Source organism: Sorex araneus, chromosome 4 (genome assembly GCF_027595985.1).
Source record: "Sorex araneus isolate mSorAra2 chromosome 4, mSorAra2.pri, whole genome shotgun sequence".
Taxonomy (NCBI): Eukaryota; Metazoa; Chordata; class Mammalia; order Eulipotyphla; family Soricidae; genus Sorex; species Sorex araneus.
Window position 1 is genome coordinate 175,085,083 of NC_073305.1, and position 25,306 is coordinate 175,110,388.

Here is a 25,306-nt window from a genome sequence, read left to right on the forward strand (position 1 = left end):
CTCCTGGGCTCTCGTACCCATTCTTATTTGGGGGTTGCTATACTTGGTGGTGCTCAGGAACTACTCCCGGCTCTGTGCGTAGGGGTCACTCCCGGTAGTGCTCCAGGCACCATGCAGTACTGGGGATCAAATCTGATGTCCGTGTGTGAAACATGCGGTGCATTCATAGCCCATTGAACTACCTCCCTGCCGCCCTCCTCTCCCCTCTCTCGTCACCATCCTTGTATCTCTTTTTTTTTTTTTTTTTACTTTTGGGATCACACTCAGCGATGCTCAGGGGTTACTCCTGACTCTGCACTCAGGAGTTACTCCTGGCAGTGTTTGGGAGACCCTATAGGATGCCGGGGAATCGAACCCGGGTCTGCTATGTGCAAGGCAAACGCCCTCCCTGCTGTACTATCTCTCTGGCCCTCCTTCTTTATTTTGCATCTTGACTATGAAATCCCGGTCCTCCCAGCCTGGCCTTTAAACTGTGTGGCTACTGTAGGTAAAAAACCCACAAATGTTCTGAGAGCCCGGCTCAGGGTCCAACCATCTGCCTTGGAGGTGGGGGGTCTGAGGGCTGGGTCCCTGGCACCTCGCACAATGCTGAGTATCCTACAATGGCAGTGCCTCGGGGATCCCCAGGGTCACAGGTCAGTACCAGACACTGCTAGCCGGTGGTGTGCGACTTCCGGCGTCGCAGCCACCAGCGCCGCCAGCACCACAAAGCGGGGGGAAGGGACGGAGAAAAACTGGTTCCGCAGAGACTGCCTGGCTGACTTGGGTGTCAGGAACGCCGGATGAGGTGCTCTGCTCCTGTTTACATCCTTGCCGAGCCGTGTATTTTCTCTGCAGCGGTCAGGATTTCCTCAGGAAGCTTTCCTGGGGTAGGGCGGGTCAGGGCGGACCAGGATGTGGTGACACATAGATACCCCCTCCACCCCCACCCCGGGCCCCCCCCCTTCGGGCAGCACTCTGAGATGCTGATGAGAGCCAGGCTCCCTCAGCCCCCTGGAGGTGGGGAGCTAGTGGGAGAGACCTGTGACTCTGCTGGCACGGAAGTACCCCCCTCGGGTTCCTAAAGTGATGGTGACACCCTGGCAGGGCCAAGCCTTGCCCACATGGCCACAGCTGTGCGTGCACCCGGGCTGCCGTCATCGGCAGGGCCCGGAGGGAGAGGATGAGGGTCTGACTCATCCAGGGGGCCAGGCACTCAGCTGGTGGTGGGTTAAGGGATCTCTTTCATTTTATTAAATTTGGGGGGGGGTGCACGGAGGTGGTGCTCAGGGCTTACTCCTGTGGCTCCATGCTCAGGAAAACCACCTGGTGCTTCTGGGACCATACTCAGTGCAGGGATTGAGCTGGGGTGCGCACCAGGCGAAGGCAAGTGCTCTACCCACTATGCTATCTCTCTGGCCCCTCTTTTTTTTTTTTTTAAATGTTTGAACACTTACAGGAGGGGTACTTTTTTTGAAGGCCTCTGCTGTGGCTCATTAGCAGTGACATTGGCTGAGGTTTGCTGTCTGCTCTGGAGGCAAAGGCCAGTCTTAAAGAGACAGGCATGGATTGGGGGTTTGTGTGTGTGGAGGATCAAGCCCAGCGCCTCCCACTGGCTAGGCTGTTCTGCTGAGCCACCTTCCCCAGGCCTGGCTGTATCCTGTGCTGGGTCTTGTCCAAGTGGCAGTGCCACATATGTCCCCTCCCGGACTGTCTGTGTCCTCCTGGTTTTGTAGAGTTAGTGAAACGGTCTATCGGATTCATTTATTTAATTTTTCTATTTATTTGGTTTTTGAGCGACACTCCATGCTGCTCAGGACTTACTCCCAACTTTGTGTTCAGGGTTCACTCGTGGCAGGGTTCAGGGGACCTTACGGGTACCCTGAACTGGGTTTGGCTGCATGCAATGCAAGTGCCTTAATCCTTATGCTATCTCTCCAGCCCCGTCCCCAAACAGTTTATTTTCAATGAAAGAGTAAACAAGAACAATTGATGGGTACTCTAGTTCTCCAGATGAAGTTCTTAGTTTCTTCCCTAACTCTCATCCCTTCAATGTCCTGAGTATATATGCATGTCTGAGCTTGGAGCAAGGGGAAAGGGCATCTGGGCAGCTGTGTTACTCATTGGCTCTCTTGGTTTCTATACATTGTCTCACTTGTATAATGTCTTCTTTGAAGCTTTCTTCCTGACACAGGTGAATTCATTAAGATACAGTAACATTTTTGAAGCCAAGCTATTCAGGATCCGTCACAGCATTCCATTACTTTGTAAGGCACAATGGCCTTATATATATAAATCCAAAAAAAAAGTTTTCTTTTTTGAATGAGGGGTGCATTTGGGTCACAGTGGTGATGCGCTGGAACCAAGCAGTGCTATGGAATTGGACCAGTGATGGCCTCTTGCAAGGCAGCTGCTGTGTGTAAAGTCTTAGCTCCTGCACTATCTTTCCAACTCCACTCTTCTCTAGTCTTTTTTTTTTTTTTTGGTTTTTGGGTCACATCCGGCAATGGACAGGGGTTACTCTTGGCTCATGCACTCAGGAATTACTCCTGGTGGTGCTCAGGGGACCATATGGGATGCTGGGATTTGAACTCGGGTCGGCCGTATGCAAGGCAAACGCCCTACCCACTGTGCTATTGCTCCAGCCCCCTTCTCTAGTCTTTTAACAGCGGTGTCTTAGTTTTCTCTGATTGAAACCTATCAAGGGTTTCCAAATGTGTTTGATCTACTTCCTCCTTGTCAGAATAAAAGTTTGTCAGCTTCCCCACATCTCACTTCTCTGTACCTCAGGTTACAGCTTTGCCCTCCTGTCCCCCACCCCAATACTCCCAGCCATATTGCCTGTTTGAGGAAAGACTGCATTCAATTGCCTTAGTGCTTTGGACTAACTTAGGATCTCCAAAATTATGCTCCTCGTTGGAGGCATAGTACAGGACACTTCCTTTGCATGTGGCAGACCCAGGTTCAAATCCCTCGCACTGCTTGTGGCCTGACCAGCATGGCCATAGATCACTCGAGAGCGGAGCTAGAGGCAGTCTCTTGACCACTGCAGGGTGTGGCACAAAAAACCAAAATACCCCCTCCCCCCAAACTCTAACAGCCCCAAAGTATACTCCAACCCAGCGGGGTATTGGCAGATGAGAATTAAAGCTTGGGTTTATATAACAAATGAAGATTTTTCCGCCCCCGCTCCTTGTTTGCTTTTCCTTGCTTCTCTCCTGGGATATTCCCACCAGAGTACCAAATGCCGGCAACTGTAGGTTTTTTTTTGTTTTTGTTTTTGGGTCATACCAGCATTGCTCTGGACTTTCTCCTGGCTGAGGAATTAATGACTCCTGGCAGTGCTCGGGGGACCATATGGGATGCCGGGGGTTGAACTCAAGTTGGCCATGTGCAAGGAAAATGCCCTTCCTGCTCCAGCCCACAGCTGTAGTTTTTAGGAACATTGGATTCTTCTTTCCCCATATTTGACTTTTTCTTGATTTGGTTGCCAGAGGGTGATGAGAAGAGTTTAATATTCCTGCATTTGGGTTTAGGAAAACAGGAAGGGAGGTGGAAATTAATTGGGTGTTTAAAAAAAGAGACATTCTCCACATGACTTGTTTGGGAAATCAAGTGGGCTTTTCTGCAGTTGTGCCCGTGAGTCATGTCAGGCTCCCAGAACCACACATGTCTGTGGAGAGGTGGGTACAGGCCTAGATGCATCCAGGCCTAGAGCTAGGAGAGGCTGGGAGGGGGTCGGGGGGGCCCCGGGCAGGAGCCTCAGGAGTTTCCATCTCTCTTCCGTCACACCATGGTGGGGTGGTGAAATCCTGCAGTTTGGAGGTCTGTGATCTCTGGGGTATTTTTTGTTATTTTATTTTATTTTTTTTGCAAATCCTGCTTCCTGGCATTTCTGGCTTCTCTCGCTTTTACATGCTAACCAGCAGTCCTTCTATCGGGATTCTCATGGACAGAACCAGTTCTCTGCACATGTAAGACAAAAGTTATTGGTCACTGGGGCCAGAACGATAGTACAGCAGGTGGGGTGTTTGCCTAGTACTTGGCCGGCCTGGATTCAAACCCTGGCACCCCAGATGGTCCCTCGAGCCCTGCCCGGAGTGATCTCTGAGTTCAGAGCAAGGAGTAATAAGCCCTGAGCACCACCAGCTGTGCCCCTCCCCCACCCAAACAAAAACAAAACCCAGAATTTCTGGCGCTTGCCTTGCATGTGGCTAGCTCTGGTTGGATCATCTCCTGCATCAGATATGGGCCCTTCAAAAGTGACCCCTGAGTGCAGAACCAGAATACCCTGAGCACTTCTGGGTGTGGTGCCCAAACAATTCCCTACCCCCCCAAAAAAATTACTGGGCATTTTCAGCGTAGATCACAAAGGGCCAGGATAATCTACAGAGTGTCTGGAAATAGTCCTCACCCGCTTTTACAGAATGCGAGTCTGCAGAGACATCTGTGGAGATGATGTGAAATTGTTTAGATCTCAGTCTCTCAGGGGCTGGAGCAATAGTACAGGGGGTAGGGCATTTACCTTGCACGCTGCCAACCTGGGTTCGATTCCCAGCATCCCATATAGTCCCCTGAGCACTGCTAGGAGTAAGTAATTCCTGCATGCAGAGCCAGGAGTAACCCCTGTGCATTCATTGCCGGGTGTGACCCAAAAAGAAAAAAAAAATCTGAGTCTCATCAGAAAGCACATCTTCCGGCCTTGAATGCAGAGACCCTGTCATGTAAAAACCTGTTTCCGCTGCCATGTTCTTTCACTTTCAAAGTTGGAGACTATATAAACTGTCAGGCCAGTTCTTTGAAAGGTTTGTCTGTGTAGTGAAATTATTTTCCTTTGGTAGTGGCTGTTTTGCAATATTATGCTTATTGCGTTTGACTTTCTCACACTTATAAAACTAATAAACTACATAAACATAAAAGTGTTAAGTGTTAGAGCTGACACCTCTCAGGAGTTTGTTTTTAATGAGCTCGTGTAATTAACACCTTGAGATAAATATATTCCATTTGTTTCTTTTGAAACTGCACAAGAAAACAGGATGATACACATACAAAAGGCTCTGGCAGAGTTAATACTGGCTTTTTAAATTATGCTGAAGTCATGGGTGTGCTAGGAGTAAAAACTTCCCAGTTACTTTAAAGTTTTAAGACCCAAAGGAGTCAATAGGTTACTTAGAGAAAAAGAAAGCATAAAGCAACACATAAATTGTTAATATTCATATCCCCAAGGCTGGGAGCTTCCTGCTGGCTTGCTGCTTTTACATTGAAATTCTGTTTTATCCATTCATTCAGCAAATTTAAATTGAGAGTGTTGGATCCGTTTTTTCTAAGCACTGAATGCTATCCTAAGAAAAGTCTCTGCTCCTGTGGAACTTTAGGGCTTAGTTTGTGGGGGCCAGGATATATCACTCAAAGTTATCAGGAACAAATGCTGTCAGGAACCCTGGGTTGTCCCTCATCACCAGTCCTCGGGTGTAGGGTGCCCCCCACCCCTACACCCGACCCCTAAACAAACTCTGAAGGATACTTACAAAACGGAGTAATATGCAAGCTGCTAAAATGATGAAGAGTAGTAAGAAGAAAGGCAAGGCAGAAAATGGATTAGAGATAGTGTGCAGACTGAGCTGCTTAGATAGTCAAGGCTGGTGCTAGAGTAGCACTGTAGCACTGTTGTCCCATTGCTCATCGATTTGCTCAAGCGGGCACCAGTAATGTCTCCATTGTGAGACTTGTTACGGAGGGTTTTTTTTTGGTTTTGCTTTTTTGGGTTACTCCAGGCTCTATACTCAGGAATTACTCTTGGTGATGCTTGGGGGACCATCCGGGATGCTGGGAGTTGGATACAGGTCAGCCGCATGCAAGTTCAGACGCCCTCCCCGCAGTTCTGTCGTTCCGGCCCGGGGGTGTATTTTTGGGGTTGGAGGAGTGCCTCCCAGAGTGTTCAGGGGTACTCAGGCCATTCCTGTTGATTCTCGTGGAGCTGATGGCTCAGATCTCCATTGGCGAGGGCTAGGTGCCACCAGGGCCAGTCCTGGTGCTGGGGGTTGTGTCTAGGGCTTGGCTCATGCCAGTTAGGAACACATAGACCTACCCCCCATCTTTCTTTTTTCCTTCTTCTTGGGTCCCACCCAGCAATGCTCAGGGTTTGCTCTGGCTCTGCACTCAGGAATTACTCCTGACAGTGCTTGGGGGATCAGATGGGATGCTGAGGATCGAACCTGGGTCAGCTGCATGCAAGGCCCTACCCACCCTACCTGCTGTACTATCACTCCAGCCCCACATGTAGACCTTAGAGCTCTCCCTGAGCTATCGGATGCTCAGATGGAATTAACTCCTTGGTGGGCAGGGGATAGGAATTGAACCGACACCTCATGACTATGAGGCAGCCCGTCTACCACTGAACCACAAATTAATGAGGGTGTTTGGGAAACCTGGAGGTGATGACAGGCACTGGGGAAGAGCAGATAGGCTGCGCTGAGGAACAGGCCCTGAGGCCTGAGCAATGCTGATGGGTTCAGTCTTCAAGAAATGACGAGATTGGTGCCAGTGGGGTCGAGGGCATTGAATCAGCGTGAGGCCCCGAATGGGTCTGGGCAGAGAGGGGAGGTGTTCCTGAGGCCGCTCAGGTGTGGAAAGAGTTGGAGGGTTGGGGCATCTTGCCCTGTAGGAGAGGAAGCCCCAGGGACACGGGTTCTTGGGTTCCAGCAGCTCAGAGGGTCACTGTCATCCTGTTGTTCATCGATTTGCTCAAGTGGGCATCAGTAATGTCTCCATTGTGAGACTTGTTGTTTCTGTTTTATACTCCCTGGGTAGCTTGCCAGGCTCTGCTGTGCAGGCGGGATACTCTTGGTAGCTTGCCAGGCTCTCCAAGAGGGATGGAGGAATCGAACCCGGGTAGGCTGCGTGCAAGACAAACACCCTTGCTGAGTTCAGAGGGTACACAGGCTGAAAGGAGGTGGCTCTGCAAACTAGAAGTACTGAGCAGCTCTGCTTCGTGAGTGGAAAGCTCATCCTGCCTCTCAGTATTTCTTCTTTCTCTCTCTCTCTCTCTCTCGCTCTCTCTCTCTCTCTCTCTCTCTCTCTCTCTCTCTCTCTCTCTCTCACACACACACACACACACACACACACACACACACACACCAGTGATTGTGGAAGACATTCGATGGCACAATGAAATTTCTTTGTAGACTTTTTCTCCCACCACGTGGTCAACAATAAAATTGAAAATATTTGGCCTTTCCACATCACAGAGGAAAAAGTGAAATTGCCCTTCTTTATAGGGCAATTGAGAAGCATAAAAAAGTTTGGACAGGTGTTAGGCACAGTTTAAAGAGGGTCATTTCCCTTCATAAAATTGTCTCATTGTAAATCCCGAAGCGCAGAAGCATGGACGAGGAGACTGTGTCCGAACAGACGTGGACCTGGGAAAAACTTTCCAGAGGCTCAGGATGTGCCTGATGAACAGATGAAAACTTTACTTCTCCAGTGACATGAGCGGGTCGTTCTTTCCTAAGAGTGTACATTTGATACTCGAGTTTGGGATGTTAGGAAGAAGCTTGTGATGGGTAGTGAATTTCCAGCATGTGAGAAAATTTAAGCAAATGGCTCTTGGACTGGAGATAGAGTATACCACAACCCCCGCTCAAATTCCAGGCACCATCAGGGGTCACTCATAACTCCTGAGCACCACTGAGTGTGGCCCCCAAACCAGCACCACACCAAACAAATGAAAAGTCAACCTTTGGGGATCAGAGAGATAATACAGGGGCTAAACAAGGCATCTACCTTGTATTCGGTTGATCCTGGTTCAATTCCCGGCACTGCATGGACATTGAGCATCGCCAGTTACAGCCTTGGAAGCCCCATGCACCTCAACACCCCCGCATCACAGACCCCTGCATTGAAGTGCTGGCTTGGTTGGCCGAGTAGGGGCCCCCAAACTACCAGAACAGCTCGGTAGACCTCCACTCTGCCTTCCACTACCCCCATTGCGTTCTTTTTATTTTGTAATAATAGACTTGGTAGAATGGGTTTATTGCAGCTGTTTCCTTGCTGTCCTCTTGCTCATCAGGGTCAGGTGACCCTGTGTCAAATGAGCGCCCACCCTTGTTTCCAAGCTGTTTTTCGTCTACAGTCGGAATGGGGTCGTGTGCTTCAGAAAGTTTTGGAGAATGCATTCATATTCTTGGCAAACAGAGAGGCCTTTTGTGATAAAAATGGAGATCTGGAGAAGAAACGATGTAGTGAGGAAAGAACTGTGCACCCCCCAAAGAAACAGACTTGAAAGTCTGGCCATCCTGACCCGTGTACTGTTTTCAAGGCGCGTCCGTGGCTAAGCGTCCACGCTAGTGAAATGGATGACAGAACAGCAAGAAGTGGTTTTGGTGAGGGGCTTGGGGGTGGCACACCTGGAGCTCAGATTTCTCTCCTGGCTCTGTGCTCAGGGGTTCTACCTGGTGGTGCTTATAGGGGACCACAGGGGACACTGGGAATCAAACCCAGGTCAGCTGCCTTCAAGGCAAATATTCTAATCATTAGCCACTTAGTTGCTTTTCCTGTTGAAAGAGGCTAGGCTGACTCCTCAGAAATTACAGGCCCTTCTTCCTGAAGCATTTCCCCACCCTCTGCCTCAGTTCTTTTTTTTTTTCTCTCCCTCCCTCTTTCCCTCCATCTCTCCCTCCCTCTTTCTCTCTGCATGTGTCCTTCCTTCCTTCCTTCCTTCCTTCCTTCCTTCCTTCCTTCCTTCCTTCCTTCCTTCCTTCCTTCCTTCCTTCCTTCCTTCCTTCCTTCCTTCTTTCCTCCTTCCTCCCTTTCTCCCTTTCTCCCTTTCTCCCTTCCTTCCTTCCCTCCCTCCCTCCCTCCCTTCCTCCCTCCCTCCCTCCCTCCCTCCCTCCCTCCCTCCCTTCCTTCCTTCCTTCCTTCCTTCCTTCCTTCCTTCCTTCCTTCCTTCCTTCCTTCCTTCCTTCCTTCCTTCCTCCCTTCCTTCCTCCCTCCCTCCCTTCCTCCCTTCCTTCCTTCTTAGCATTTTGGGCCAGACCTGGTGGTGCTGAGTTTGCTCCTGGCTCTGTGCTTAGGAATCACTTGGTGGGCTCAGTAGACCATGTGGGGTGTCGGGGATTAAACCCAGGTTGGCCATGCGTGCAAGGCAAGTGCCCTCCCCACTCTCCTATTGCTCTAGCCCCATTGTTTCTGATGAGAGACAGTGTGCGTGAAGATCGCAGTGTCTAATTGCAGCACTGAAAGACTGTGGGGACTGTGACTGTAAGAGCTCACCATTGTGGAGAAAACTGCTGCCCAGTGGAGCCTATGGCATTGCGTAGTTACCCAGTGATTCTTATGGAATCTTCAGGAAGGGGAGAAATCAGTTCCAGTGACTTCCATTCATTCACTTATGTATTCACTCTTCCATCCATTCATTTTTGCTCTGTTCCACTCACTGTGATGACATTAGACGCTGAGGTTTTCAAAGTGGAGGACCCAGTGCCAGATCCACCCCTGGGTCTCTAAGGTCTCCTCTGACAAAGACCAATCAAATAAGCAATTGAGTCACTTTGGGAAAAAAATCTCAAAATGGAAACAAAATTGGTATAAAAGTAGAGGTTACTCCTGGCTTTGCACTCAGGAATTACTCCTGGCCATGCTTGGGGGACCATATGAGAGGCCGGGGATCGAACCCGGGTCGGCCACGTACAAGGCCAACGCCCTACCCGCTGTGCTATTGCTCCGGCCCCAAAATTGGTATAAAAGTAGATCAGTGGCTTTTTTTTTCTATTTTGCTTTTGTTTTGGGGGCACACCTGGTGGTGGTGCTAAGGACCTACTCCTGGCTCTGTGCTCTGGGGTCTTATACATGGGGGACCTTATACAGTGCCAGGGGTGGAACCAGAATTGATTGTGTGCAAGGCAAGCACCCTACCCAAGGGTTTACTCTTGGCTCTGTGCTCAGGAATCACTCTGTGGGCTCAGGGGACCATGTGGGGTGCCAGGGATTGAACCCAGGTTGGCCGCCACTGTGTTAGCGATTCTCGTAATTCCAGCTCTGCAGTTGCCAGTTGTAGTCAATCTGGCTTCCTTGGCACCTGCACCCCCCCGCTCCCCGTACTCCCACGTGCCCGGGAGGCAGATTGCAGACATCTGGTCATCCCCTTGGAATGGGGAATGTGAGGTCGGTGGATGCGGGGCAGGTCATGTGCATAGTCCTTTGAGGGCAGGCTGTTGTGGTCGGGGCAGGGGCCACGGGGTGAAGGGAGGGTAGTGCAGGCAGAAGGAAAGGGGGGCGTGGGGGAGAGATGAGGTAGTGCTGCCGCGAGCAGTTTGATGTGCCCTAAACAGGCGCGGGTCTGGGGAGGAGGAGCCGCGCCGAAAGGCGGCCCCAGTTCCCATGAAAAGGCTCTTGTATAGGAGGCAACAGACCGACTTTGTCAAGTTTTCACTGAACGACATTGACAGTTTTCAAGGTTTACATTTTGCAAGTTACAGTGGTCATGGGTTATGGAGCAAATTGTAAATGAGAGGACATGGGCCGGGGGGTAAGTGAGAGGACTATAAGCAGGCTTTGCCAGGGATGGGACACACGGGCAGGTGGAGAGTGGGGAGCTACTGGGGACTTGGGGGAAGAGATGTCATAGTAGGACATGTCCTATTAACCGTATCAGACTTCATGAGTTCTGATCTTGGGGGGGTAGTTGAGAGGCTCCAGAGAGTTGGGCATGGGTGAATGGGGTTGCTGCTCATCTCCGCAATACTGAAATCAGGAGCAAAACTTATGGGGGATGAAGAGCTCAGGCCTAATATGGGAGGAGAGTGATGAGTGGCATTCATACCTTCCAGAGATTGATCCGTGACTCAATTTATAGCCACGTGAATTGTATTATCAGGCCCGTCCTTCCTCCCTTCCTTCCTTCCTCCCTTCCTTCCTTCCTTCCTTCCTTCCTTCCTTCCTTCCTTCCTTCCTTCCTTCCTTCCTTCCTTCCTTCCTTCCTTCCTTCCTTCCTTCCTTCCTTCCTTCCTTAAGTTCCATGACCAGGGGTCATACCCAGGCTTCCTGCTTGGAATGCTTGTTGTGTTCCAGTCCTTTGAACCATCTTCTCAGCCCCTATAGTCCTTTCACAAAAAATACTAAATTTTTGGCAGAATCAACCAGAAGACTTGAGTCAACTCATTGATAATGCTGTTGGTTTTGATCGCGCAGATCCTTCGAAGTCCCACTCCAGTCTAACTTGTCTTCAGAACTGGTCTGAGGTCACGACTCTGAGCATTCTCAGCTCTTCCGCCTCTCTCCCTGAGCTGTTGATACACTGCACACCTAAATATCATACAAGGTTCAACAGCCTAGCAAGAAATTTCAACATTGTTCTGAGGGTAATATGTTCATTTCCAAAAGGCAAAGAGTATCACTGAGCACATAATTTCCCCAACCAACTCCCGAATGGCCAAATGCTCCCCTCACCCCCTTGCTTCTGTGTCAAAGGCAGCCAGAGAAAAGTATCGAGTGTGATTCATGCTCATCTCGGGCTGTGGCTCTTGGCCTGGAACTGTGACTGCCTTCCCACCCAACTAGCGTGCTCTGCTGTTCTTTCCAAATCTGTGACTCTATTAAGCTCAGGGCAGTTTAGAAATGAGAAATGAGTTCAGTCTACATTTGCCATCTGCTAAATCCACACGTCCACGTTGGGTGTGAATCCATACTTGAACTTTGCAGAGCAAACTGTCAGCGTTCCAGTCTTTCCCTTGCAGTTTTGAGTTGTGAGGGTTCCTGTGAAAGGTCCCTTTGAGATCCTATTAGCCTGGCCCAACACACTGGATCTTTCAGAGACTTTCATGGCAAGAAGGCCTTGAATGAAGCATAATTTGGTTCCATCCTTCCACAGGTTTCCCTGATGTCACCGCATAACTATATTAAAAATAAAGACCTTGTTTCTCTAATTTAAATTTTATTTCATTAATGTGTTATTTGGGACCAGACCCGGTGATACTCAGGAATTATTCCGGGCTCTTTGCTCAGGAATGATCCCTGGTAGTTCAGAACCATATGCAGTGCCAGAATTGGAACCAGGATTGGTCACTGCAAGGCAGAGCCCTCACCTTCTGTACTATCTTATCTCTCCCTCCCCATGCTATGCTTCTCTGCTTAGTAATAATAAACAGTGCTGTTTCTTGGTATCATATTGTAGACCTGGTACCTATTACAGCACCTGGGAAGTCATAGATGTTCAATAAGTACTATTTGAATTACTAAAGTGTCCCGTTAAGTCTTGATGATTGAAGAGGAAACGTACTGCCTTGATCATTTTTTTTCCTCGTACTTGACATGATGGGACAGACGGTGGAACATATGTGTGCCCCTGAGGGAGCAGAGGAGGCCCCTTTCCATCCCGTCTTACTGTAGCTCCTCCTCTCCAGGGCCAGGAAACTGGGGTTTCCTGTTCAGACCAAGCTTTTCAAATTCCTTCCTTACAGATAATTACGGAGTACTAGTTGGTGCACAAAAGTGTTTGCAAGTAACAGTTTTTATTATTAAAAATTGCAAGCTGTTTCCATGCTAACTGGGATGCCTTGGGCCTGAGGGTAGAAGATGAGAGGTAGAAAAAAAATCTTCCAAACACAGAAGCCATCCCCCCAAGACTGTACTGAGCAGGAGAAGAAAAAGATGGAGAGGGAGAGGGGGACAGGGAGAGAGGGAGGGAGGGAAGAGATGGGGGGGACAGGTAGAGAGGGGGAGAGGGAGAGGGAGAGGGAGAGAGGGGGGAGAGGGAGAGAGAGAGAGAGGACAGGTAGAGCAGGGAGAGGGAGAGAGAGAGAGGGAGGGAGAGAGAGGGGGGACAGGAAGAGAGGGGGAGAGGGAGAGGGAGAGAGGGGGAGAGGGAGAGGGAGAGAGAGGGGACAGGTGGAGAGGGGGAGGGAAAAGGGAGAGGGAGAGAGAGAAAGAGAGAGAGAGGACAGGTAGAGAGGGGGAGAGGGAGAGGGGGAGAGAGAGGACAGGTAGAGAGGGGGAGAGAGAGAGGGGGAGAGAGAGAGGACAGGTAGAGCGGGGAGAGGGAGAGAGGGAGAGGGGGGGACAGGTAGAGAGGGGGAGAGGGAGAGAGAGAGAGAAAGAGAGAGGGGACAGGTAGAGAGGGTGAGAAAGAGAGGGAGAGAGATAGAGGACAGGTAGAGAGGGGGAGAGAGAGAGAGAGAGAGAGAGAGAGAGGCGAGTATGTAAACCTTAGGGAGCATCATCATTTGGGGGAGAGTTGTGAAGGGTGACCCACAGTCAGGGAACTCTATTTTAGACTTCTAGGGGTGGACTCTTGGGGTGCCGTCTGGAAGGAAAAATTCTGTGACTTTCCAACTTCTGGTCACAGATTTGCTGGAAGATCTCTTTGCCCAGTTGCACACATACCTAGCGGAAGCACATGCTGCTGAAACATTACCCTTTTTTTCATGGGCCTGAAGCCAACAGTTTCTATTCTGTCCTGTGCTTTGCTGTGCTGTGCCAGTTAAACAAATGCTGGTCTAAATATATCTTGGGATTCTTGGAGGGGGGGGGCGAGGGGTCAGCATTGACTCAGTTCGGAAGCCGGAAATGAGTCGGCGACAGCCATGTTTTGAAACCCAGAGCTTGGTGGCAGGCGGTGGGCCATGTGGCAGCTCCCCCGAAAGGGCAGGGCTCTGCCGGCTCCCCTTACTTGCAGCGTGGGGTACTCGCGAGCCCGCGGGAAGTCCAGGTCCTGCCAGTTCTTTGTTTTGGGGAAAACTGAGCCACGTGTGCGTGCAGGTTCATGGCCAAGTGCTCCAGGGCATGGAGGTCGGGGCTGCGAGAGACAGATACGCTTCCGGTGGTCTTCATGGCCTTGGTGGTCCTGTGGGCTCAGCCCCTCCATGCCCGGCTCCCTAGATTACTGCCCGCCTGGCCAGCCTGGAGTGATTTCTGGCCCCGTTCTAGACCAGGGGCCACGGTGTGTAGGGAGGTTTCACCCCTTCCTTAGCCACCCAGCACAGGCGGGCTTCTCTGTTTCCATCTGTTTCTGGGGTGGGGGCGGTTCCCTCCTTCTGGCTCTGTGCTCAGGGCATCGGCTGGGCTGGCCGCAGGGAGGGCAGGCACCTTAACCCCATGCTGTGCCTTTGGCCTGACCCTGTGTTCACTTGAAAGTCCCCAACAGAGAACTCCAGTATGGCAGTTTATCCATCTGGGAAGAGGAAACACCTTAAAGCATGGGTTTATATTTTCTCTTGATCGAGTGGGGTGGGGGAGTGGGGGACTTAGGCCACCCCTGATGGTGCTCAGGGCTCAGTCCTGTTCCCGACTGTGCTTGGGGAACCCATTGGGGGACCCATGTTGTGGTACCAGGGTTAGAACCAGGGGTGGCTGCATTCAAGGCGAGTGTCTTAATGTCTGTGCTGTCTCTCTGGTTCCAGTTACACTTGTTTATTCTTTAAAATCTCATTTAAAATTACCTTCTTTTTCTTCTGGTTTTTGGATCACATCCAGGATACTCATCTAATCCCTGAGCACTCTTGGCTCTGAGCTCAGGAATTACTCCTGGTGGTGATACTTGGGGGAGCATATGGGATGCTCAGGGATCAAACCCAAGTTGGCTACATGTAAGGCAAATGCCCTAACCAGTGTACTGCAGTTCTGGCCCCATTTAAATGTCCATTTGTGTGCATTTTTTTTCCTTTTCTCTTTCTTTGTTTTGTTCTTGTTTTTAGTTTTGGAGCTATACCTGGCGATGCTTAGGGGTTACTCCTGGCTCTGTGCTCAGGGATCACTCCTGGAGGTCCTCGGAGGCCCATATGGGAAGCCAGGGATTGAACCCGGGTTGGACATGTGCAAGGCAAACACCCTACCCATTATACTACTGCCGTGGCCCCTTTGTGTATATGTTTAAGAAGCGTATGTTTCTCTTTTTTCCTGTTTTTCGTGGGGGAGTTGTACTATACCAACAATGCTTGGTAGCTCCTCTAGTCTCTGTGCTCAGGGATCACTCCTGGCAATGCTCTAGGGACCACGTGTTGCTGGGGTTTAAAGCGGGTTGGCTGCGTGCACTTACTGGTAAGCGCCTACACCCTGTACTACCTTCCCGTCCCCGATGTCATGGCTGTTGGTGAATTATATCACAGAAAGAAACACAAACAGAAAACACAGCACAGTCCTGCAGGTTTTCAGACAGTCCTTACCTTCCAATTCCGAGGAAGCTAAGCTTATTGTCCAAATCTGTCTGTTCTCTAGGTATAATTTTGTTTCTGTTTTTTGGGGCCACACTCCGCTGTGTAGCCGGGCTGACTCCAGGGTCTGAGCTCAGGAATCATTCCCATCAGGACTTGGGGGACCCTGTGTGGTGCCGGGGATTGGAGTTATGTCGGCCGCATGCCCAGCAGACACCTTACCCACTGTGCTATCTCCCCAGCCCCTCCAGAGCAGGGTTTCTGTTAACTGGAGTCCGGGACGCACAGTAGTTGGGGCCCGGGCTCAAGATGACATTTGCCACGGCAAGAATTAGACATAGGCCCTGGGGAGTTCTGGGTGTTTCTGGAGAGGCGGGGGTGAGATGTGAAATCAGCCTGCCAGCCACCTGCCTCGTGGGTGTGCCCCAGAAGCCCTCCCTCACATCAGCATGACCTAATCAGTCCCTGGAGTGTGTGTTTCTGGTTTTTATGTGCAAAAGTGTTTCCCTGAGACACTGAATTCCACTCAGACATCTGCAGAAATGCTGTGAGTGAGGCTGTGCCTGAGATCACTGAGACCATGTGCATGGGTGGTGGGAAGGGCTGGTAAGCTGGTGTGAATGGACACAGTCCACAGTCAGTGAGGCTGAACATGGCAACCAGAATTAAGACCGCAGGTAGGGCATTTGCCTTGCATGCGGCCGACCCGAGTTCGATTCCTCTGTCCCTCTCAGAGAGCCCGGCAAGCTACCGAGAGTATCCCGCCTGCACGGCAGAGCCTGGCAAGCTACCCGTGGTGTATTCGATATGCCAAAAACAGTAACAATAAGTGTCACAATGGAGACATTACTGGTGCTCGCTCGAGCAAATCGATGAACAATGGGATGACAGTGCTACAGCGCTTAAAAAATTGAATCGCTGTGAGATACGCAGTTACAAAGTTGTACATGATTGTTTCAGTCAATGTTCCCCTCCCTCCGCTTTTGTGACCCTCTTCCTCCACGGGCCAGTCCTCCTGGCCCTCATTTTTATTGTCTTTGGGTAATATCTTGTACTATATATTTTTATATCCTGCAATTGTGTGAGACATTCTATGTCTATCCTTTTCCCTCTGACTCATTTCACTCAGCGTGATACTTACTCTCCATCCACATAGAAGCAAATTTCATGCTAAAGTCTTTTCTGATGGTAGCAGTTTCACCTGGAAGGTTGCAGAAAGTGTTTATAACCTCAGAATCTTTACACAACTATTGTAGAATGAAAAGACATCATAATGTCACTCAAGAAATTAACCTGGGGCTGGAGCAATAGCACAGCGGGTAGGGCGTTTGCCTTGCACGCGGCCAACCCAGCATCCCACATGGTTCCCCGAGCACCTCCAGGAGTAATTTCTGAGTTCAGAGTACCAGGAGTAACTGCTGAGCATCTCTGGGTGTGGCCCAAAAAGCAAAAAAATAAAAAATAAAAAAATTAACCTGCCTTCACTGTGTGTTGCAGTGATTTTTTTGAAGTGGATTCAGCCTATGGGGGCCCTGTGTGTATATTCCATCCCACTCCTAAAACATCAGGGACTAATGGAAATGGGAACTTTTAAAGCCTATGTAAATAGCCTATGATTTATAGCACATAAAACATTTCATATATGTGCTTATTGTTAGGGACGGAAAAGGCAAAGGTGCCCCATAAGGGAGTGGGGAATCTGTTCTTCCTTCCCTTCAACTTTGGGCATTCAGAACAGCACACTGAGTTTTCCCTTGGGGCTGTCTTTATAGTGACATAAAATAGCAGGACCACATGCTCATTTGCATTCATTTGCATGCAATCTGCATAGAACTCTAGGATAGCATTGTGTCTCCTGGTGTTTCCAGACAAGTATTTTTTACCCTCCTTTTTCTTCCTCTCCCTTTAAGCCCCTGAAGATATTCTATAACATGAGATGACATCTGGGGGAAGAGGAGAGTAAAAGTAACAAAAGTGATGGTACAAATGCCTTCTGTTTTCATAGCACTTCCAGCTTTCACATTTTCCATAGACAAAGGTACAGTGGGATGAATAGCAGAAATCCTGTTACACCAGTGGTCGAGACAACACAAACCGTTTCTTATTCTGTCCTTCATTGCATCAGCTGTCTACCTGATCGGAAGTGCAGGGTCCCTTATCTCTGTATTTTTTATGCTGTCTGAGTAAAAGCTGGGTACTTGGTCTGAATGCATTCTATGGCTTCCGGGGAAGATCTCACATTTTCCCAGGAAGGAATGGGGCTGCAGGTTGAAGCATCAAGTGATAGGGTGATATGGATAGATGCTCAGACATGCTTCTATAACCGGGAAAGGAAAGTGAACTTGAATTTGCATGTATTTCTTCTTCTTTTTTTTTTTTTTATATGACAGGGATTGGGAAAGTTCTCGTGAAAAGATTGGGCATGACACAAGCTTGCGCAATTGACTTCAAAAGATTCTTTTGAGGAAATAGTTCTTAAACTTGCATTCATTGGTTAAGCATAATGTATGAGAACTGCAGAAGGAAGAGAAGAAACGAAACCAATTAGGCAAGCAATAAACTCTAGGGTTGGAGAAATGTATGACATGTTAAAAAGAATCAGTTTCAGTATTTAATTTATTATGGCAAGACATCAGTTTCAGTATTTCATTAATTATTTTAAGTGTGTGTGTGTGTGTGTGTGTGTGTGTGTGTGTGTGTGTGGTGCCAGGGATCAAACCTGGGTTCTCCACTTGCAAGACATTGCTTTTTTGGGCCTCAGGATCAGTATTTTATCTTTTTGGTTTTTTGGGCCACACCCAGCAATGCTCAGGGCATACTCTTGGCTGTGTGCTTAGAAAGTACAGCTGGCAATATGGTCCAGGGGGACCTTGTGGAACAACAGGAATCAAACCCCACTCAGCCCTGTGTAAAGCAAGCACCCTACCTGTTGTACCATCTCTCCAGCACCTCTGTCAGAATTTTAATAATAATATTTATTATGACAACGGTTGACATGGTTTCAGGTCATACCCTGGGTAGAAGTTTACTTTGCCTCATCAGTGGGCCATTACCTTGTGCATTGTTGAGTCAAGATATAAGCTGCTCATTTCAGAAGGAAAATATGCTAACTAGGTGTGGTATTGTTGAAATATCAGCTCTGTATTATTTTAATTTCCCACACACTCGTGTTGCAAATGCTTCTTGTAGAAATTAAATATTTTCACTGCATAGGGCTGTACTATCTCAAGTAAAAAGAATGAGTCAGATAGGGGCTAGGGAGAAAGCTTAACGGGCTGGAACTCATGCATTGAATACTGGAGGTACTGTGCCCCCCCTCCCCATACACACACACACACACACACACACACACAATCTCATGGTTCCCTGGGCACTACTGGGTGTGGCCCAAACAGCAAGGCAAAAACAAAAGGAGCAAATTGGATAGAAATGATGCAGAGTCTTCTAGATAGTTCTAGAGAGTGCACGGATTTTGAGTAGATGAGGAAAATCATTCTGTGGTTCATTGAGTCCATTTGCTTGGGAAGAAAAGGAATTCTTTCTCTGGGGATGGCAGACAAAACCTATGTTGTCCTCTTTATTTATTTTGGATTATACCAGGCAAGACACAGGGGCTACTCCTGTCTCTGTGTTCAGGGGAGGCAAAAGATGGTGGGTTTGTGTGTGTGTGTGTGTGTGTGTGTGTGTGTGTGTGTGTGTTTGTGTGTGTGAGGCATGTGGTGTGCTGAGAATCAAACCTGATAGCCTGCAAAGCATGCTCTCCAGCTCGTTGGGCTGCCTGATAGCCTGTAAAGCATGCTCTCCAGCCCGTTGGGCTGCCTCTCTGGTTCAAGATCTTTCTTTGGAGGGGGGAGGTGGGATGTGTACGGGGTTTAGGGGTTTAGCTGATGCTCAGCGGTGCTCTCAGGCTATTCCTGGCTCTGTGCTCAGGAATGATCCCTGGTAGTGCTCAGAGGACCACATACAGTATCAGGGATGAAATGCGTCAGCTGCATGCCTTGCAAGCATCTCCCTTTTTAAAAAATGAATTTGTTTTGGTTTATCCCTGGCTCTGCACTCATGGTTCCCTCCTGATGGGCTCAGGAGTCATATGGAGTGTGGAGCAGGGGGTATGTAGAGGGGGGCAGGCAGTAGCTGTACCTGGGTCAGCTGCATGCAAGGCAAGCCCCCTGCCATTTGTACTATCCCTCCAGTCCCTCATTTTCCTTTCTGTACTATCTGGCCCCTTCAAGACCTACTTTTAAAAGAAAGAGCCTTTTTTGTTGTGGCTCTGGGGCCACACCCAGTGATGCTCAGGGGACCAGAAGTGATGCTGGGGGTGGAGCCCCGCTCAAACCCTGCTTCCCCGGCACTGTCTCTCAGGCCAGCAGGCACATGCATTTCTCCCTGTGCCTCTCCTGGCATTTAAATCATCCAGACTGATGAAAGTGGCAGTAATGGGGACTTAGTGCACATCTGGAAAGTGACGTGGGAAAATTTATGGGCAGCTGTGCCACGCTGCCCATAAATAGTAGGAGTGACTCTCGCTGCCTGTTGCTGGGCGTGAAAAGTTGCTGTTTTGGGCCTGAACTGACTTGAACAGCTGCCTTCTGCCTCCCATGCCAGAGGTATTCATTCCCGACCCCCCAATCACCGGGGAGTCCTGAGTCCCTGGGCAGGAGGAATACTCAGAGAACACTTTTGCTCTGGTAGAAAAAGTTTTGATGCCAAATTTGGAAACGAGAACTGAAGAATCCTTATGCTGGGGATATGTGAGAGAGAAGAGACAAAGGAAAATGTAATTTGAACAAGGCTATGTATGTCTCGTATTATTTCTGTGTGGGGTGAGTGGTGGTCTTGATTTTCCAAGAAAGCAGTAGTTGTGATAAGTGGTACAATTTATGGACAGGGAAGTTGGTCACTTTGGAGTCTCAAGAAATCATGATTGGCTTCAGATCGGAGTGTTCGGGGCTTGTGCTGTGCAATTGTGAATAAGGTGGGGAGACGGGAGGGTTTAGTTTCCATTAAGAACAGCAGCCATGGGGTTGGAGCAATAGCACAGTGGGGAGGGCATTTGCCTTGCACGTGGCTGACCCAGGTTCGATTCCCCGCATCCCATATGGTCCCCTGAGCACCACCAGGAGTAATTCCTGAGTGCAAATCCAGGAGTAACCCCTGTGTATCAGCGGATGTGACCCAAAACGCAGAAAAAAAGAAAAGAAAGAACAGCAGCCAGGAGTTGGGGAGAGAGCTCAGAGGGCTGGACCCAGCCCAAGCTTTACCGTCAGGCACCTGAGTTCTCTGGCTCCACCTGGTCCCCTAAGCAGAAAAAAAGACAGCAGCCCAGAGGAATGTGAAAATGAAGATTGGCGCTCACAGGTTCAGTCAAGGGATTGGAGATGGAGATGTTGTATGAGGGCAAAGGGGCCAGGTATGTTTCATCTTCTAAAGGGGAGGATGAAGGCAGAAGTTTCTGGAAGAAGATAGCATCACATTCTCCAGTTTACAGCTGTAAGAAGTCCGAGGGCCCCAGTTGCTGTGGGGGAATAGATCAGGGTGATAGCTTTGAAACTGGGTTCTCAGGGATTGGGCTCAAGGGGTAGCACACATGCCTTGCCCGTGTAAGGCCCTGGTACTGCCCCCAGCACTGCTGGGCCCCCATGTGCCCCCGGGCACGGTAGCAACCAACCTACCTTCAAGTCACTCCGGGAAGTCGTTGGTCCTCCTTGACTGGAGCTGGAGGAGGGGCTAAGAACACAGCAGGTTTTTGGCAAGTGCCCTGGAGAGCACTTTGTTTCCCCAGGAGGGGAGCATCCGTCCTAGGAGGACCAAGGACAGAGACCCGGATGCTCGAGGTAACCCCACTTCCCGTGTCTTCAGAACTGTATGGGTGCTTCTGCCCAGCGCTCGGTTCTCCTTCCGGGTTGCCGCTCTTTCACTTGGTTCTTTCCTACCATGTTTTCTAGAGCTTTCCATCAGTTCCTGCAGCGCAGAGTAGAGAGGCCAGCCCGAAGGGGAAACCCAGGTTGGGAGGACTGCAAGTTGCTCCCTGACTTCTCTGAGCCTCTGAGGTTGCCGGCTGCAGCCCCTCTCTCAGCGGGCTGCAGTTGGGGTGCAGAGACAGAGGGATCCCGGGGGCCAGGCTGGCAAGTTTGTAGGAGGCGTGGGTGGCCTGGGAGGATGCTCAGGGGAGGGGGGCTGTTGTGATCTCCCGCCGTCACTTTGGTGGCTGGGTGCAGGCACTTCAGGCTAAATGAAAGAGGAGGTGCTCAATTTCTTTTGTCTTGTCTTGTCTTGGGGCCATACCAGATGGTGCTCAGGGGCCACTCCTGGCTCGGTGCTCAGGGACCCTGTTCGGTGCTAGGGATTGAACTGGGGTTAACCACATGCGAGGCCAGTGTCTTAACCCCGGGGCCGGGAGGCTGCTTTGAGTTTGTAGATTTTTCTTGCTGAGGCTGTGGTCCAGGCAAGGCTTAGCCTCAGGAGTGCGGTCTTGGTGCTGTTTGGCTGCCTGGCACCCAAGTGTGGTTCTACTGCCTGCAGCTGCCTTTCCTGCTGGCCTGAGAGCGAGGGCAGGCCTGGCTGGACCCACCCTCGCTCAGGGTTCCCTCAGCACCTCCCCATCCCAATCCATAGGATTCCCTGCCGGGAAACTGGACAGTAAGTGTGTACAGGATCCTTCCCTCTGTCTGTCATACCAGACAGACAGATAGACAGACAGAATGAAGGGAAGGAATCACGTTAGCTCAGGCATGTTCCCAGGTTTAGCTCTTACCGGTTTTGTGTTTTTATTGAGGTTTGGGGGGGCCCACCTGCCATGCTTGGGGCTTACTCCTAGCTCTGTGCTCTGGGGTCACTCCTGGAAGCATCAGGGGACCATGTGGTGCCGGGGGTCAAGCTTGTGTCAGCCACATTCAAGGCAAGTGTCCTGAACCCGGTTCTGTGGACTCAGGCAGGCACCTAATGGAGAGCACTGGGCTCACAGTAAATGAAGCTCACGATAAATGAAACATTTTTTTTTAATTGTTGTTTTTCATTTGTTTTTCTGTGCTTATAGTTCTTTAAAAATAACAAATGAAGAAGTGGGCCAGGACTTTTCACCACATTCCCTCCAACACAGATTGTTCCTACTATTTTCTATTTTTGGTTTTGATTCTGGTGGTGGGGGGGGGAAAGGAGGGTGAGGGGTGAGGGAAACAGGTTGGGCCACACCCGGTGATGCTCGGGGTGTACTCCTGGCTCTGTACTCAGGGATCACTCCTGGTGGGATCAGGGGAACATAGGGGGTGCTAGGGACCAAATCTGGATTGGCTGTGTGCAAGGCAAACTCCCTGCCTGCTATAGATGACTGCTTCAGTGTCTGTTCCTTCTACTTTGGTTTGTGCCCTTCTCACTGTGAAATGGCATCTCATTGTCATCTTGATTTGGATTTCTCTGATTATAATTAGTGCTGAGTGTTTTTCATGTTTCTACTGGCCATCCACCTGAGAAGTGTCTATCTCTTCCCAGTTTTAATAGGGTTTTTGAATTTTTTTGTTGATCTGATTTTTGTGAGTACTTTATATATATATTGATAGATATTTTATATGGTATATACATATTATATCATATATATATATGTAGCACTGTAGTACTGTCATCCTGTTGTTCATCAGTTTGCTCGAGCGGGCACCAGTAACATCTCCATTTTGAGACTTGTTGTTACTGTTTTTGGCATATCAAATACACCCCAGGGAGCTTGCCAGGCTCTGCTGTGTGGGCGGGATACTCTTGGTAGCTTGCTGGGCTCTCTGAGAGGGATGGAGGAATCGAACCCGGGTCGGCCAAGTGCAAGGCAAACGCCCTACCCGCTGTGCTATTGCTCCAGTCTATATATGTGTGTGTGTGTGTGTGTGTGTGTGTGTGTGTGTGTGTGTGTGTGTGTGTGTGTATTATATATGATATCAACCCTTTAATGAGTTGAATGCAAATATTTTTTTCCCATTCAGGTCTTTCAGATTTAGCTCATGTTTCTTTTGTTATAAAGAAACTCTAACTTTATGTAGTTCCATTTATTTATTTTTTGATTGTGTTGCAGAGAGAGAGACAGAGACAGGGAAGGGATTAAGGCATTTGCCATCGTGGGTTTGATCACCTCCAGCACCTCGTAGGCTTCCCCTGAGTTCCACCAGGAGAGACCCCTAAGTACAGAGTTAAGAGTACTGTCACTGCTCTTTTTCTGGGGGGGTACCCCTAGTCTCAAAAAAAGGTTCTGCGACACAGCCACAGCCCTGATTGCATTTGCGGCACAGTCCTGGCATCCTCCGTGCCCGGCTCGGAAGGACACGATGGGGTTAGCAGATGGCGATGGGGCATCAGAGCTACCCCTTCCCCTCTCCCCCTTTTTGTCACTTGTATTTCCTGGACAGTCACTCAGCGCTGAAGTGCCTGGCCTCTTTTCAGCCCCAGATCTCGCTGCTGAGCCCCTGTGTTCACGCAGGAGGACTGACCGCGGTGTTCTCTGCCTGTCTCGCTCCCTTAGGACGGCTCCCTGGGCACCATCGATGACCTGGCGCAGCAGTACGCAGACTATTACAACACCTGCTTCTCCGACGTGTGCGAGCGCATGGAGGAGCTGCGGAAGCGGCGCGTCTCCCAGGACCTGGACGTGGTGAGTGGGCGGCGTCCTGGGGCTGGGGGTGGCGGGGGGAGGGCGGGTAGCAGGCGTCTGAGCTCTGAAGGGGGTTGCGAGCGCGGGGCCTCCACCTGCAAGGCTGCGCTACGCCCCCAGCCCATCCGAGCTGTGCTCCCGTGGTTATCCAATGGGATGCGCCTTAGCAGGGAGCTGCGAGCAAGTCTTGCAGTGAGCGAAAGACTTGGGTGGGGTGGGGGTGGGGGGTTGAGGTTCCCAAGTAGTGCCTCAAAGCCTGAGGACCCCACCCTAGAAACACGGGTCCCAAATGGGCCACTGGGTCAATGTCAAGCTCCCAGGACTGCTTGGCCAGTGCTGCTGGGGCCCACAGGCTCACCCTACCCCCTGCCCCCCGCAGTACTCAGACCCCTGTGGTAGCAGTGTAGAGTTAACCAGAGTGGCTACGTTCAGAGCATGTGCTGTAACCCATCTCCCCAACTCCTGACTAATAATAATAATAATAATAATAATAATAATAATAATAATAATAATAAGGATAACTCTGTAAGCACAGTGCCTTCATGTGTTGGGGTCACACTCAGTGATGCTCAGGGCCACTCCTGGCTCTGCACTCAGGAATTACTCCTGGTGGGCTCAGGAGACCATAGAAGGATGCTGGGTCAGCACGTACAAGTCAAGCGCCTTACCGGCTGTACTGTCTCTCTAGACCCAGGTTTTTGGGGCAGGGGGAGGGGTTTACACCAGCAGTGCTTGGGGCTGTCCCCAACTCCGAGTTCCTGTTGATGCTCAGGGACCATGTGGTACCAGAGACTGAAGCAAGCCACATGCGAGGCAAACGCCTTAACTCCTCCACTCGCCTTCATTATTTTTCCCACCATTTTCATTTAGGTACCAGTATTGTCAATACTGTTAGTATGCTTGTCATTCTGTTTCCTGCCGCCCTGCACCAGTATTCAGCCCCCTCCACCCCCCCGAAATTCTTCACTTTTTTTTTTTTTTGCTTTTTGGGTCACACCCAGCGATGCTCAGGGGTTCCTCCTGGCTCTGCACTCAGAAATTACTCCTGGTGGTGCCCGGGGGACCATATGGGATGCTGGGAATCGAACCCGGGTCGACCAAGTGCAAGGCAAACGCCCTACCCGCTGTGCTATTGCTCTAGCCCTGAAATTCCTCACTTTAAAGAGAAGGGAAAGGGGGATTATTTTGTTAGTTTTTTGTCTGGGGCTGTGTCTAGGGATGTGCAGGGCTTATTTCTCCCTCTGTTCTAGGGATCCCGCCTGTCGTGCTTGGGAGACCATATGTCATGCTGAGGATGCAGTCGGGGCTGGCCAGTACAAGGCCAGCATCTTTCCCCTGTACTGTATCTCCCAGCTCCAAAGGGATCTTTACTTATTGGCCAGTAGATGCTACAATTTTGTTGAAAGAATGTCTTTTCTAGAACTATTGTACACAGCCTAAAGAATGTCTCGATTTATTGTTGTTGTTGTTCTTCTCCTTCTCCTCCTCCTCCTTCTTCTCCTTCTCCTTCTCCTTCTCCTTCTTCTTCTTCTTCTTCTTCTTCTTCTTCTTCTTC

At 49.9% G+C, this 25,306-nt stretch overlaps 1 protein-coding gene across 3 annotated transcripts in view; it reads left to right on the top strand.

The window, feature by feature from the left end:
* SASH1 (SAM and SH3 domain containing 1) overlaps positions 1–25,306 on the top strand; it is a 220,481-nt gene that overhangs the window by 25,295 nt on the left and 169,880 nt on the right. For all 3 annotated transcript variants that reach the window (XM_055134915.1, XM_055134917.1, XM_055134918.1), the window contains exon 2: positions 23,623–23,751. In XM_055134915.1, the coding sequence (XP_054990890.1) occupies positions 23,623–23,751 (129 nt within the window). The remainder of the gene's footprint in view (positions 1–23,622; positions 23,752–25,306) is intronic.